Source organism: Diplotaxodon limnothrissa, linkage group LG4 (assembly GCF_057381915.1).
Source record: "Diplotaxodon limnothrissa isolate DT_005_m linkage group LG4, D_limnothrissa_male_GT1.1, whole genome shotgun sequence".
Classification (NCBI taxonomy): Eukaryota; Metazoa; Chordata; class Actinopteri; order Cichliformes; family Cichlidae; genus Diplotaxodon; species Diplotaxodon limnothrissa.
This window is the reverse complement of record NC_140599.1, coordinates 4,011,814-4,028,381: the sequence shown is the minus strand read 5'-3', so window position 1 is coordinate 4,028,381 and position 16,568 is coordinate 4,011,814. Positions and strand designations below refer to the sequence as shown.

The following is a 16,568-nucleotide window of genomic DNA, read 5'->3' as shown; positions in this document are numbered from 1 at the left end:
TGCCTGGGGCAGTGTTAAGTAACATCTTATTTTCTAATAATATGTAATTACAGCAATTACATTTGAGCCTGTCATCAAGAATTACTGACCTTTTCTTTCCCTCTCTCTGACTCCAGTTCCTACATCAGAGGATATGTCCAGCTTAACGCCAGAATCCAGCCCAGAGTAAGTACACACATTCAATCAGTTTTCTTTCCTACAACTCAAAGGGGCGCACTGTGTTTTGCAAAATCCTCCTTCTTTCACTTACATGTCTAAAGACCCACAAAGTAAGAGAAAAGCCCATCCCCCATCACCGATCAGATCATCCTCTCACTTTGTTCCTTTCCTTCTATAGATCAGTGGGCTTGTCTCTGAATCAACAATTCAAGTTTGCAGTCATTTCTGATGTCGTAACCGAATGAGCAGCAATTTTTAGATGTTGATCTCTTACATTCAGAATGAATGGAGCCATTCCTGCTAGCTCTAAACTGTCACAGCCAAAAAACAAATATCAAACATTTGTTGGCTGCCAGGGTGAATACAACAATGCTTATTTATTTCTAAAGAACCGGTTTGTGTTAGCACGTAGCATCTAATGCTGCTACAGTCAACATCAGCACTGACTGTCCCCCACAGCACACAGATGTGTTGAAAGTGTAATGCTGAGGCACAGCCAACAGTTTTAAGACCGATTTGAAACCAATATGCAGGAACTGTGTATTGGTTGTTGGTTGCTCTGCTTTTTTCATCTTTTCTTTTGCCTTTTGTGCTTCAGTGCAAACTACACTTAGCTGGCTTTCACCTCTTTAGCGCTGTTTGCTTTTGTGCTACTATCTCTCTTCGCATTTACTGTGTTTTAATACAGCCAACTTTCCATTAAAGCTCTTCTCATGTATATAATTTTTCTGTTTCTGCTGTCAGACAACAGAACAGGTATGGCACGTTAACTCCTTGTTAATTAGCCGTCACTTGCAAGCCATTTTCCAAGATAAAAGTCACGATTTTACCAAAATCACCATAGACATTGGTTTAAGACACAAGCTAAAGCTGCTGTTTGCAGATAAACATTCAGAAACTGAGAGTTTGAAGCATCATGTTCACACCATGCTTCACACTGAAATAAGTCATTTAGAACAGGGCTAAAGGGCTAGTTTATTATAACACAGCAGAGAGTAAGTTTGCTCCAGTATCTTAAGTTTAAGATTCAAACACACACTCTGGGGAGGAGGTGGGCAGATCGAAAATATTAATAGCCTGAATATCAGCACTGGTATCAGTATTGGACCAATACTGGCGCGACAAGATCGATACTTTGTTTCTATCCTCTGTGTTCAGTATGTAGCCGACTGAATTCTTTTTTTGAAAATGAAAAACATTGTAACCTTTGTTGATTTTATTCGTAGCCTACAGCTGACCCAAAGTCGTTTAGAGAAAGACACATTGACATTCCAGGTCTCCAACAAAGCTTGTTTCAAACTTCATGAAAGGCTGAACAGGGTTTTTTTGTTGTCTGAACTTTTTTAATGTTCAAAGTAAAAATCACAGAGATTTAGTGGTGAAGATTTATCTCGTAAGTCATGACACACTGCCCTCCACTACATAAGCTGCACTTATTGGTTGAACATATCGCTGTTGGTATCGGCCTCGGTTTAGGCCATGTAAGTATTTGGTATTGGATCAATACCAGAATTTACAATATGGCACACCTCTACTGGGGGGATGTACGTTGGCCAAAAGCACTTCAAATTAAAAAACAAAACACCAACACATAGAAAAATGCTACAAAAGCACTCAAAACACAACAAACACTCGAGCGAGTGTTTTTTGGAGAGACGGTAACGTCATGGACCAGCTGCAGAAGTGACAAGCTTATGGCAAACAGCTGATAGCAAACATTTATCTACAGTATTAAATGAATCTCATCTTTTTGTCCCTCACGGCACTCTCTCAGAGGACTCCTTTACATGCTCTGGTTTCAGTCACGTTATTTCCTGTCCAAAAACACCAACATTTGCTGGTGTTTTCTTAAGCTGCAGTGCATTTGACCTCTCAGGCCACCGTAGAGATGCCTGACTTACATTATCATATTAGAAAGAGAGAACATGTGGAGCTTGTTATATGGTTTTAGACACTGTTAGACTTTGATTTGCAGTTCAGCCTAAAACACTCAGCAGCAACATATCTGAAAAAGAGTAAATGACAGTAAACAGTCATCTTTCACTAAATAACCAGGTAACTTTTTACCACTTTTACTGTGCTTCACCCAAAAGCCAAAAAACAACTCTGTTACTGTGGGCTGACACATCAAGGATGAAAATACATGTTGCTTAGCTCTCCACTGTGACGTGTGATATTACTGTGTTATCGACTGACTTGGTTGTAGTTGTGCTTTCTTGTCCATTTTTAGTGAATTTAACCTTTAATCTCTGTGCTGTGTCAGTGCTTATGGATGAGTGAGCCATTATTTTTCTATTTGTACTGTATAAAACGTGTGACTGAAACTAATCTGATTAATTTGCAGGCTGGTGAAGCGGTCCTGGTTTGGTAACTTCATCACGCTGGAGAAAGAGGAGCAGATCTTTGTCTTGATCAGAGACAAGCCGCTCAGCTCTATCAAGGCTGACATCGTCCAAGCTTTTCTCTCCGTGAGTGCAGACAAACTTAGATAAGCTTCGACATATTAGTACGATTCCCACGGCGGTGTTAAACGCACAAATTTGAGATTCGATCGTCATAACTTGGCATCACTTTTTTCTTTGTCTTCTGCAGATCCCATCCCTCTGCCACAGTGTGGTGTCTCAGAATAGTTTCCGGGCAGAATACAAGTCCTCTGGTGGTCCTTCTGTCTTCCAGAAACCTGTCAAATTCCAAGTATTACTCCGTTCTTATTACCTCCTCAGCTCTAACAGAAGTGTTTTGCATGTTGTCAGTCAGTCTTGTAAGGAATAAGCACTTTTGATGAACGCTTTGAAGTTCTAAAACCTTTTGGTGGAAATACTCCTTCCTTAAAAGAATTGAGGGTTATAAAAGTACTTAAAACCCCATTTGTGGATCTTTGTTTAACACTTTTTTCAAAAGAAGCTTTGAGGGATGTAAATGTACAGTGAGTGGTCTAGATGGTAGATGTAGGGGTTGTCCAAATTCATAGGCTGCATCCTTCTGAGGACCCGGCCTTCATGGTCTACGTGGACCGGGTCCTCCGAAGGCCGGGTAGGCCGTAAGTGAGCGGCTGTGAAATGGGTCTAGTCTTCAGTTTTGCGTCACCACTGTCTCGGTGGAGTTTAATAAACTCAGCCGTCTGCTCCTTGCTATCTAAAATATAAGAAACAGGACACTGGCGGAAATCCTCGACCATCTCACACTTCTGTTTAGTCAGTTTTCCGTTTGACATTTATTCAGCTGTGTGAAAACTATAACTTTAATCACAGCCAAACCGATTTACTCATGAACAAATAAAACACTGAAAAAAGCCAAACAATGACATTTTTAAGTTATCTAAGTGACTCATATATCCTGTTTACCCAGAGTTTACCCCCATGGGGGGTTTGAAACGATGTGCCGGGAGTTCGCTTTACTCGCCCTGGCTAGCTATCAAGCTGGTGGGTAACAGACGTCTCCGAAACTGTCGGAGCATTATATGCAAATATGTGGTGTCTTGATAAACAGAGCAGATATTTGAAGTTTACACAGCTACATTCTTGCCTGAAAATATCTTAAAAGTTTATTTTGTGACCCAGAAAGAATAATAAGAGTAATATTAAAACTAAGTACAGTGGGGCAAAAAAGTATTTAGTCAGCCACCGATTGTGCAAGTTCCCCCACCTAAAATGATGACAGAGGTCAGTAATTTGCACCAGAGGTACACTTCAACTGTGAGAGACAGAATGTGAAAGAAAAATCCATGAATCCACATGGTAGGATTTGTAAAGAATTTATTCGTAAATCAGGGTGGAAAATAAGTATTTGGTCAATAACAAAACAACAACAACAACAACTCAATACTTTGTAACATAACCTTTGTTGGCAATAACAGAGGTCAAACATTTACTATAGGTCTTTACCAGGTTTGCACACACAGTAGCTGGTATTTTGGCCCATTCCTCCATGCAGATCTTCTCAAGAGCAGTGATGTTTTGGGGCTGTCGCCGAGCAACACGGACTTTCAACTCCCGCCACAGATTTTCTATGGGGTTGAGGTCTGGAGACTGGCTAGGCCACTCCAGGACTTTCAAATGCTTCTTACGGAGCCACTCCTTTGTTGCCCGGGCGGTGTGTTTTGGATCATTGTCATGTTGGAAGACCCAGCCTCGTTTCATCTTCAAAGTTCTCACTGATGGAAGGAGGTTTTGGCTCAAAATCTCATGATACATGGCCCCATTCATTCTGTCCTTAACACGGATCAGTCGTCCTGTCCCCTTGGCAGAAAACCAGCCCCATAGCATGATGTTTCCACCCCCATGCTTCACAGTAGGTATGGTGTTCTTGGGATGCAACTCAGTATTCTTCTTCCTCCAAACACGACGAGTTGAGTTTATACCAAAAAGGTCTACTTTGGTTTCATCTGACCACATGACATTCTCCCAATCCTCTGCTGTATCATCCATGTGCTCTCTGGCAAACTTCAGACGGGCCTGGACATGCACTGGCTTCAGCAGCGGAACACGTCTGGCACTGCGGGATTTGATTCCCTGCCGTTGTAGTGTGTTACTGATGGTGACCTTTGTTACTTTGGTCCCAGCTCTCTGCAGGTCATTCACCAGGTCCCCCCGTGTGGTTCTGGGATCTTTGCTCACCGTTCTCATGATCATTTTGACCCCACGGGATGAGATCTTGCGTGGAGCCCCAGATCGAGGGAGATTATCAGTGGTCTTGTATGTATTCCATTTTCTGATGATTGCTCCCACAGTTGATTTTTTCACACCAAGCTGCTTGCCTATTGTAGATTCACTCTTCCCAGTCTGGTGCAGGTCTACAATACTTTTCCTGGTGTCCTTCGAAAGCTCTTTGGTCTTGGCCATGGCGGAGTTTGGAGTCTGACTGTTTGAGGCTGTGGACAGGTGTCTTTTATACAGATGATGAGTTCAAACAGGTGCCATTCATACAGGTAACGAGTGGGGGACAGAAAAGCTTCTTACAGAAGACGTTACAGGTCTCTGAGAGCCAGAGATTTTCCTTGTTTGAGGTGACCAAATACTTATTTTCCACCCTAATTTACGAATAAATTCTTTACAAATCCTACCATGTGGATTCATGGATTTTTTTTTCACATTCTGTCTCTCACAGTTGAAGTGTACCTCTGGTGCAAATTACTGACCTCTGTCATCATTTTAAGTGGGGGAACTTGCACAATCGGTGGCTGACTAAATACTTTTTTGCCCCACTGTAGCTGCCGCCATTGTTGGAAACTGGAATTGGCTGCGCTATGCATTCTGGGATAGGTTGGGCCACGAAGGATACACCGACCCATCCTTCAAAAATGGGGAAATGAAGGACGCATTTGGAGGAGTCTTCGAATTTGGACAGCCTTCGTCGCGTCACTGTGATGTAATCGGTCTACAAAAGCAGCCTGATGCTATGATTTTGGACACCCCTGTAAACTAAGTAGATGTAAAACTAAAATGTAAATGTGAACAAAGGACAAATATTTGGCTCTATGAATGAACCAAAACAGAGCAAAATTAACCTATTTTGAAGTGGAGGCCTTATGTGACAGACGAAGTAAGATGCGATGCCGACTTGTTAAAACGAGTGAAACTAGCTAGCTAGCCAATTTATAGAACGAAGGACCCAAATGCTGGAGTCAAGGCAGAGAAAATAACAAAAAGCAAGAAACAGATATCCAAAAAATTTTAAAAAAAGAAATAAAAAAATCGTCATTTACAGAGAATACACTAGGAGAGATACACAGATGCTTCATCAAAGGAAATAGGGTAGACGGGACTACAGGGAGTGCAGAATTATTAGGCAAGTTGTATTTCTGAGGAATAATTTTATTATTGAACAACAACCATGTTCTCAATGAACCCAAAAAACTCATTAATATCAAAGCTGAATGTTTGTGGAAGTAGTTTTTAGTTTGTTTTTAGTTTTAGCTATTTTAGGGGGATATCTGTGTGTGCAGGTGACTATTACTGTGCATAATTATTAGGCAACTTAACAAAAAACAAATATATACCCATTTCAATGATTTATTTTTACCAGTGACACCAATATAACATCTCCACATTCACAAATATACATTTCTGACATTCAAAAACAAAACAAAAACAAATCAGCGACCAATATAGCCACCTTTCTTTGCAAGGACACTCAAAAGCCTGCCATCCATGGATTCTGTCAGTGTTTTGATCTGTTCACCATCAACATTGCATGCAGCAGCAACCACAGCCTCCCAGACACTGTTCAGAGAGGTGTACTGTTTTCCCTCCTTGTAAATCTCACATTTGATGATGGACCACAGGTTCTCAATGGGGTTCAGATCAGGTGAACAAGGAGGCCATGTCATTAGTTTTTCTTCTTTTATACCCTTTCTTGCCAGCCACGCTGTGGAGTACTTAGACGCGTGTGATGGAGCATTGTCCTGCATGAAAATCATGTTTTTCTTGAAGGATGCAGACTTCTTCCTGTACCACTGCTTGAAGAAGGTGTCTTCCAGAAACTGGCAGTAGGACTGGGAGTTGAGCTTGACTCCATCCTCAACCCGAAAAGGCCCCACAAGCTCATCTTTGATGATACCAGCCCAGACCAGTACTCCACCTCCACCTTGCTGGCGTCTGAGTGGGACTGGAGCTCTCTGCCCTTTACCAATCCAGCCACGGGCCCATCCATCTGGCCCATCAAGACTCACTCTCATTTCATCAGTCCATAAAACCTTAAAAAAACCAGTCTTGAGATATTTCTTGGCCCAGTCTTGACGTTTCAGCTTGTGTGTCTTGTTCAGTGGTGGTCGTCTTTCAGCCTTTCTTACCTTGGCCATGTCTCTGAGTATTGCACACCTTGTGCTTTTGGGCACTCCAGTGATGTTGCAGCTCTGAAATATGGCCAAACTGGTGGCAAGTGGCATCTTGGCAGCTGCACGCTTGACTTTTCTCAGTTCATGGGCAGTTATTTTGCGCCTTGGTTTTTCAGAATCAGAATCAGAATCAGAATGGGTTTATTGCCAGATGTTGAGGTTTACAACATTAGGAAATTGCTGCGGTGCTTCAGTGCAGACAATAAGAATTAAAGTGCTATGTAGAAAGAAAGATATGTGCATGAGATATACAAGAGATATATACATGAGAATAAGAATTATGAGTGCTACGTAGAAAGATATATACATGAGTGCAGGTGGTGATCAGTGCCAAACATATATACATGAGAATAAGAATTATGAGTGCTACGTAGAAAGATATATACATGAGTGCAGGTGGTGATCAGTGCCAAACATATATACATGAGAATAAGAATTATGAGTGCTACGTAGAAAGATATATACATGAGTGCAGGTGGTGATCAGTGCCAGACATGAAATGATGCAGTGACACAGCGTAGGGTCATGTGTTAGTGGTGGGAACAGTCATACGGTTATTGTTCATGTGTCCAACAGCAGAGGGGAAGAAACTGTTCTTGTGGCGAGAGGTTCTGGTGCGAATGGACCGGAGCCTCCTGCCTGAGGGGAGCAGGTCAAACAGACTGTGTCCAGGGTGAGAAGGGTCAGCTGAGATCCGGGCTGCACGCCGCAGTGTCCTGGAGGTGTACAGGTCCTGCAGAGATGGGAGTCTGCAGCCAATCACCTTCTCAGCAGAGCGCACAACACGCTGCAGTCTCTGTTTGTCCCTGATAGTGGCTCCAGCGTACCACACGGTGATGGAGGAGGTGAGGATGGACTCGATGATTGCAGTGTAGAATTGCATCATCGTCCGTGTTGGCAGGTTGAATTTCTTCAGCTGCCTCAGGAAGTGCATCCTCTGCTGGGCTTTCTTGATGACGGAGGTGATGGTGGGCTCCCACTTCAGGTCCTGGGTGATGGTGGTACCCAGGAAGCGGAATGAGTCCACAGAGGTGATGGGGGTGTCAGTCAGGATGATGGGGGGGAGTGGAGCTGTGTGCTTCCTGAAGTCCACAATAATCTCCACTGTCTTCTGGGCATTCAGCACCAGGTTGTTGTGGCTGCACCAAGACACCAGACGTTCAACCTCCCTCCTGTAGGCAGACTCATCCCCGTCAGAGATGAGCCCAATGACGGTGGTGTCATCTGCGAACTTGATTAGCTTGACAGACTGGTGGGTGGAGGTGCAGCAGTTGGTGTACAGGGAGAAGAGCAGAGGAGAAAGAACACAGCCCTGAGGGGAGCCGGTGCTGATGGTCCGGGAGTCCGAGACATTCTTCCCCAGCCTCACATGCTGCTTCCTGTCCGTCAGGAAGTCAGTGATCCACCGGCAGATGGGATCAGGCACATTCATCTGGGAAAGCTTGCCTCGGAGATGGTCTGGAAGGATGGTGTTGAAGGCAGAGCTGAAGTCCACAAACAGGATCCTGGCGTAGGTTCCTGGGGAGTCCAGATGCTGCAGGATGAAGTGTAGGGCCATGTTGATGGCGTCGTCTACAGACCTGTTGGCTCTATATGCAAACTGCAGGGGGTCCAGGAGGGGGGCCGTGAGGGTCTTGAGATGGGAGAGAACTAGGCGCTCAAATGACTTCATGACCACAGATGTCAGAGCCACGGGTCTGTAGTCATTTAGTCCAGTGATCCTAGGTTTCTTGGGGACAGGGATTATGGTAGAGGACTTGAAGCAGGCAGGCACATGACATGCCTGCAGTGAGGAGTTGAAGATGCCAGAAAACACTGGGGCCAGCTCGTTTGCACAGTGTCTGAGGGTGGCAGGAGACACACCGTCTGGGCCGGGAGCTTTCCGAGCATTCAGACTCTTAAACTGCTTCCTCACACCTTCTTCATGAATATGAAGAGTTGTGGTCGGAGGAGGTGGTGTGAAATCCTCTTTTGTGTGGGGTGAGGGGGCGGGTGTTGCAGGTGAACAGTTTGAAGGTGGTGATGGCTCTATGGAGGGGGGAGAGGTGGGGGAATGAGTGTCCAAAGTGCCTCTATTGTTGGGGTCGTTGGAGGTGTGAAGGCTGCCTGATGGCTCGTCAAAACGACAGTAGAAGTCGTTAAGGGTGTTGGCTAAGAGCAAGTCATCAGTGGAGTGGGGGGTTTTAGGCTTGTAGTTTGTGATATTCCTAAAACCTTTCCACACAGAGGCCGAGTCATTCTCTGAGATCTGCTGCTGCATCTTCTCAGAGTGCTGATGTTTGGCAATGTCCACTTCTTTAGTGAACCTGTACTTGGCCTCTCTGTAGCAGTCCCTGTCTCCGCTTCTGAACGCCTTACTCTTTTCCAGCCACAGCTTTTTGAGTTTAGGAGTAAACCAGGGTTTGTCATTGTTATAACTCACCCTGGTGCGTGATGGCACAATGCTGTCCTCACAGAAGTGGATATAGGAGGTGACAGTGTCCGTAAACTCGTCCAAGCTGTTAGAAGCAGCCTTCATTGTGTCCCAGTCTGTGGTCTCCAAACACGTGCGAAGCTCCTCCACAGCCTCGTTGCTCCACAGTTTTTTGGTCCTCACGACAGGTTTGGAGAGCTTCAGCCTCTGTCTGTACGCGGGGATTAGGTGGATCATGACGTGATCAGAAAGTCCGAGTGAAGCGCGCGGCACCGCGCGATAGGCCCCGCTGATCGTGCTGTAGCAGTGGTCCAATGTCCTCTCCTCTCTGGTCGGGCATTTAATATACTGCTTGTATTTCGGAAGCTCATGGCTCAGATTGGCTTTGTTAAAGTCCCCAAGAGCAATGATGAGAGAGTCCGGGTATGTCCGCTCCGTGTGGAGAATCTGCTCTGCGAGTGCGCACTGAGCTGCTCGCGCATCCGCGTCTGGCGGGATGTAAACAGCGGCCAGGATGAATGAAGCAAACTCCCGCGGAGAATAAAACGGTTTGCAGTGAATAAAAAGATATTCCAGAGAGGGAGAGCAGTGCTGAGCAATCACTGTTACATCTGTGCACCAGCCACTATTGATGTAGAAGCAGACACCTCCACCTTTGGTTTTACCGGAGAGAGAGGCCTGCCGGTCCGCGCGCAGCAGATGAAAGCCCTCCAGCTTGAGCGCGCAGTCCGGGATGTCCTCACTGAGCCACGACTCCGTAAAACATAAGACACAGGAGGAGGCAAAGTCTCTGTTCATGCTTCTCATCAGGGCCAGTTCGTCTATCTTATTCCAGAGTGAGCGTACATTAGAAAGGAAGATCCCAGGAAGGGCCGTTCTCAGTCCGCGTTTCCTCAAACGCACGAGTACGCCGGCTCGCTTACCTCTCTTTCGACGTCTCACTTTCCTGATCAGAGTCAGCAGTAAATCTGCCGCAGATGCGACAAATATTGGAAGTAAATCCACAGGCGTTGTAGTCCTGCAGTTAAGGAGCTCTTCTCTGGTGTACGAGTATCCAGAGGAGTTCCCAGACACAGAAGAAATGCACAAAAACAAGACAAAAGTAACGCACTGAAGCACCAGGGCATCCATACGCGGCGCCATCTTGGAGTCAGAATAATAATAATAACGCTTCTTGCGACCCTGTTGACTATTTTGAATGAAACGCTTGATTGTTCGATGATCACGCTTCAGAAGCTTTGTAATTTTGAGACTGCTGCATCCCTCTGCAAGATATCTCACTATTTTTGACTTTTCTGAGCCTGTCAAGTCCTTCTTTTGACCCATTTTGCCAAAGGAAAGGACGTTGCCTAATAATTATGCACACCTGATATAGGGTGTTGATGTCATTAGACCACACCCCTTCTCATTACAGAGATGCACATCACCTAATATGCTTAATTGGTAGTAGGCTTTCGAGCCTATACAGCTTGGAGTAAGACAACATGCATGAAGAGGATGATGTGGACAAAATACTCATTTGCCTAATAATTCTGCACTCCCTGTATGAGAGGAGACAACTGGGGAACAAGCTACAGATGAAAACAAGTAAAGACAATCAGACCAACAAGAAGTCTAAACCAAGCACTAGAGCAGGGGTGTGGAACTCCAGGCCTCGAGAGCCGGTGTCCTGCAGGTTTTAGATATCACCCTGGGTCAACACACCTGGTAATGGCGTTCATTATTCAGGCTTTTATCAAAGAACTGGGAGCTGCAGTGTACTCGAAGAGGTCTTATAATATACTGAAGATCATATAAAGAAAAGCATCAAATGTACTACAGTACAGTAATGTCACCTTCATGTTCTAAGTAACGGTATGTATTTGTCATGGAGCTGTAGCAGGTGATTACCCTCAGGGACCCGTGTGGCCCACAAGCAGCTGATAGTGCTGAATGAAGCAGGCACTAAATTTGGTTTTATTTAACACAAACCCAGCTGAGTCGGACCTATTATTTTGATAACACACAAATACTGCCTTACACAGTGTACAGATCAGAAATGTTATTCATATGTAAAGTGGTAAACCACTGAAAGTCTTTGTCTGCCTGTATTTTAATTGAAAATAATAATTAAAATTAATAAAAAAAATGTTATAGTCTAATCTTCCATGGAGTACGGCTGAAGGTTGCTCGGTTTATTTTACAAACTCTTTAGCCGAGGTAATCTGGTGTCACTATGTGTAGAATTTGAAAATTTCCAATGACAAAGAAAGTGAGCGTTTTCAAAAATGCAGCAATTACGTGGGCGCTTTGATTTACAGAGTCCTTTTCCTCCCGTAGGTGGACATCGCTTTCTCTGAGGGAGAGAGGGAGCGAGAGAGGGAACGAGCAGAGAGAGAAGGGAGACGAGAGCTGGGCATTTACAGCGTGACCTTCACTTTAATATCAGGTAGGAGACCAGAGTCCTAACGCTTCCACATGTGAGGAGTTACCAGACAGATGCAAATGAATGCTGCACTGTGTCAGGGGCATACTTCAGTTTCTGCAACCTCACCCATTCAGCAGATTAAAGCAGAACCTCTGTGAGTTAAGGTTTGGTTAAACAAGGGGAAAAGGGGGGAAATTAGCCATGTGATACGTCTAAAACAAATTTAATATTCAACCAATGGAGGAAAAACGTCTCGTTTTATAGTTTAAGATTTATAGTATTAGATGAGAAGTCACTGTCAGTGATGAACACATTGGAAAATACACTATTTTTGTTGCAGCTGCTTCACAATAAAAGCCCAGCTTGTTTTCCTAGAAGATCTACAGCGTTCGGAGCAAGAAACAGCAAGGCTGACACTAATGAAACTGTATTACTCTCTGTTATATGCATGTGTTATTTCATTCCTTCACAATCTGTTTGAATCCACTGTGAGGATGGTTGACTGCATTCCTAAAGGTGACAAATACAAGATAGAGAAAATTACTGAAACGATCACAAACACTTAAACTGGGTCTGACATCATCATGTTTGAGCCAATAACAGCACCTGATTTATCAGCTAACAGAGGAAAATACAGTGCTAACTAAAGTCTTTAGATTTTGCTGTGGAAATCAGAAGATGTGTGCAGTGATGTGCAGTTGAGCTTGACAGACGGTATTTGGTAGGACCACCTTTATTCTTCAACATACTTTGAACTCTCAGGCATGTTTTCTCCTTATTTCTTTATTAAGTAGTCCTCAGGAATAGTTCTCCAAGGTTCTTGAAGGACATTCAAAGCTCTTCTTTGGATGTTGGCTGCCTTTTGTTCTGTCCTCTGTCAAGATGATCCCACGCGGCTCTGGGGAGGCCAATCCATAACCGATTGTGTTCCATTGTGCGTTTTTCTATCCAGGTTATGTTTTTACTGGATTGGAAGTGTGTTTAGTATTATTGTCATGCTGAAAAATGAAGCCATTAGACATCTAATCAGACACTTTCCAGATAGTACTGTCACTGTTGTACCTTTCTGCTAACCTTCTCAGCACATGTTGACAAAGACGTGTTAGTACTGACTTTCAGTCCAGTTCCTGTGTATCTCCAAATGTTGATTGTTGAATGTTGTTCATCTGGACGTAGCGTTTTGTGGGAGAAACGTTTCGTCACTCATCCAAGTGACTTCTTCAGTCTCAGCTGACTGCAGGTTTCCCCAAATATTATAAACAGTAGTAGTAGTCCGTAAGAGATTACAGGATGACACCAACCTCAGCAACAGGACCACTCTCAGCATCGACCAAGTGTGTTTGCTTTTGGAACTGTGTCTTCATTCCACCTACTTCACATACAGGGGTCAGTTCCACAGGCAGAAACATGGGTGTGCCATGGGCTCCCCAGTTTCACCCATCGTGGCCAATTTGTACATGGAAGAAGTGGAAAAGAGGGCTTTGCTATGCTACCCTGGAACACCACCAAGCCATTGGTTCAGATATGTGGATGACACCTGGGTGAAAATCAAATCTCAGGACGTACTACATGTCACGGATCACATTAACTCAGTGGACCGACCCATCAAATTCACCAGGGAGGATATGAAAAGTGGCAGGTTAGCCTTCTTAGACTGTGAGATTTCCATCAGTAATGGAGGACATCTAAAAGCTGACGTGTACCGTAAACCTACACATACGGATCAGTATTTAAGGTTTGACTCTCATCATCCACTGGAGCACAAACTGGGTGTCATCAGGACGCTACAACACAGAGCGAACACCAGCCCCACTGACACAGCAGCCAGGGAGGCAGAAGAACATCAGGAAGGCCCTGAGTAAATGTGGTTATCCCAGCTGGACTTTTTCAAAGCAGGAAAGGCTCCTAAAGAAAGCTGAGTTGAGACACATTTTTTCTAAACACCGGGTCTCTGTGGCTTTTAAACCCCAAAACACGCTGCGCCAAAAATTGGTCCACCCCAAAGATTGGGTCCCCCGACACAAACAGAGTAACATAGTGTACGCTGTTAAGTGCCAGGAGGATTGCCAGGATTTATACATCGGGGAAACCAAACAACCTCTGGCGAAGCGGATGGCACAACACAGAAGAGCTACCTCGTCAGGCCAGGACTCTGCAGTCTTTACACCTACAGGCCAGTGGACACTCTTTCAATGATGAGGATGTAACATCCTGGACAGGGAGGAACGCTGGTTTGAGGGCGGAGTCAAGGAGGCCATTTACGTGAAAAGGGAAAGACCATCTCTGAATCGAGGAGGGGCCTAAGGGTCCATCTGTCACCATCTTACAATGCTGTGATTGCAGCCATTCCCCAACTCTCTGTGAATGGGACTCATGGCCATTGATCAGTGGGCTTTGATCAGTGGGTTTTGGTCAGTGGTCATGAGAATTTGCATAATTAAGATTAAGGAACTGACCTCCCAGCCCATTGTTCTTTCAGTCGGCTGGTTTCAGTCATTATGCAAATGTACTGTTTATAAGATCGGAAACCTGCAGTCAGCTGAGACTGAAGAAGTTTTTCCCACAAAATGCTACGTCCAGATGAACAGAATCAACTTTTGGAGATTTACTTACCTGGATGACTGAGCATGCATCAAGATACTTCCTGTGTAATTTGGCCAACCTCAGCCCTGTTTCCCTTCCACTGAGATCATTTCTGATGATCAACTGAAGGGCAGTTCAGCTCTCAGGTCCTGTGCCAGGTCTTTGCTGGATTTCTTCCTGTTTCTTAAGGTCATGACTTTCACATACTGTTCATCTGCTATAGATAGCTTTTAGGCCTGCTGCCTCTTCTTTTGTCCTCCACTTGTCACACACATCATGCTGAGATATGCCAAGAATTTACTTAATAGCTGAGCCCCTCTAGTGGGCAATGAAGGTATTCCATGTGGGTCTGCATATTAAGAACTTATTGATACTTGGAGGATTTGTCTTTTCTTTTTTTAATTATTGTTTTGGATAAATAAAAAGGGATAAAGGTATTCTCATCTAGGTTTTGGTATTTAGCTTAGATATACTAGGAAAGCCTTACAGGAGAAACTCATCTAATAAAACAAATTCATCCATTTGGTTCTTGCTACCAACACTCCTGTTTTTGACCTGTTTTTCATCTTGGATATCTCCTCATAGGAAAGAACGGTCAAGCATGTAATGGCGCAGTTCAACAAGTAAATGATCAGAAGATCAAACTGTATTACTGAAAATACAAAGAAATACTTCATATTCTCCATGTGTGATGATCAGAGTTTTGATTAAAGGTTTGGGTGGGCCAAACATGACCCAAAATGAGTTACTGAACCCATAAACTCAGCAGGTAAGTGTTCACGAAGGTCGAGTTCAGAAAGCTGTTTTTCAATTCCTTCCAAAGGATAGGAAGTCGCTTTCCAACCAGAGATATTGTCATCTGGTGCAGGTTTAAGGTGCTTTCACATCGGCTTTATTGTTCTGACTCAGAAGCTGTTTCCACTTTTTATGCTGTCTGTGGATAAACCCAGTAGAAATTGGACTTTTAGACTACTGTCCTTTTACCTAAAATACTAACTCATAAGTGACATACTGATTTTTTTCCTCTATTCAGGTCCGAGCCGCAGATTCAAAAGGGTAGTGGAAACCATTCAAGCTCAGTTACTGAGTACTCATGATCAGCCTTCTGTGCAGGCATTGGTTGGTGAGTAGCACCAACACACCACCAACAGCACACGGAGTAGTAGCTTGTTAGCTTTACTTCATCTCTCCCTAACTTTACCTCTTGCCGTTTAGATGAGAAGAACGGTCAGCTTTCCCGCCAGCCCAGCACTCCTACACGTCAGAACTCCAGGAGATCTGAAAGCGGATCGGAGCGGGGAGAGGGGGAGCATGCGGCAGACGGGGGGAGCAGTAGCGGAAGCAGCAGCGGAGCCGTCTTACAAAGACGAGGGTCGGGGAAAGACAAGGCCAGACTCTCGCCGTCCAACGGGACACAGGCTCACCCTTGAAAAGAATGTTGTGGAAGAGAAGTGAGGGCCCTATGCCGGGCCCTTTTCTCTTCCTCTCTTTAGTCCTTTCCACATTCTTTCCTTTCCTATTTCCTTACTTCCTGCCTTGCTTCATACTTTTAGTCCTAAGCAATGGGATGGAAAAAGGGAGAAGATTTTCCTTGAAGCTGATCTAGGGATTTAATGAAGATTTCCCCCTGAAATGGCTCGTTTTCTCAGAAATGTATATTTTTGGAGACTACTGGAGCTGATCTCTAATTAGCCCTAAAGGATAGCTTCACCCTGGTGGGACAAGCCTAAAAACAAATGATGTCCAAAAAGCTCCACTTTACTATGAAAATAGAAGAAATTTAGTTCACCTGTTCCTATGGATCGAAAAAAAAAGCACATGAAGTTCCCACTGACCAATCACATGCAACACATTGTTCAAACTCAACAATCAAGTTCCCACCCGTCAGTCAGAGTGGCTCGCGAAGATGTTGGTCAGTGACGGAGCGCATCAAGGCATTCTCATTCCTCATTTCCTGGCTGTCTCATGAATCAGCAAGTCTTTTCAGCATCACCTAACATGACAGGAAACCATCTCTGCTCTCGTCTCATCAGTTTCTAATTGAAGGCTGCGTTAAGGAATGAAAGTAACAAGAGCTATAGGGAGAGTCCTGTTTTAGACTCGGTTGTGAAAATGGATTTAATTCTTAAATTATTAGCCAACTTAATGCTGTGCTGACAATGGATCTGATG

At 44.3% G+C, this 16,568-nt stretch overlaps 1 protein-coding gene across 2 annotated transcripts in view; it reads left to right on the top strand.

Moving 5' to 3' along the window:
• LOC146633059 (serine/threonine-protein kinase BRSK1-like) overlaps positions 1-15,827 on the top strand; it is a 34,362-nt gene extending 18,535 nt beyond the window's left edge. The window contains exons 15-21 of one of the 2 annotated variants that reach the window (XM_085351970.1): positions 117-165; positions 904-915; positions 2,504-2,627; positions 2,752-2,853; positions 11,727-11,835; positions 15,431-15,520; positions 15,613-15,827. In XM_085351970.1, the coding sequence (XP_085208096.1) occupies positions 117-165; positions 904-915; positions 2,504-2,627; positions 2,752-2,853; positions 11,727-11,835; positions 15,431-15,520; positions 15,613-15,827 (701 nt within the window). The remainder of the gene's footprint in view (positions 1-116; positions 166-903; positions 916-2,503; positions 2,628-2,751; positions 2,854-11,726; positions 11,836-15,430; positions 15,521-15,612) is intronic. The other variant, XM_085351969.1, reaches the window with a different exon arrangement.
• Positions 15,828-16,568: the final 741 nt, after the last annotated feature.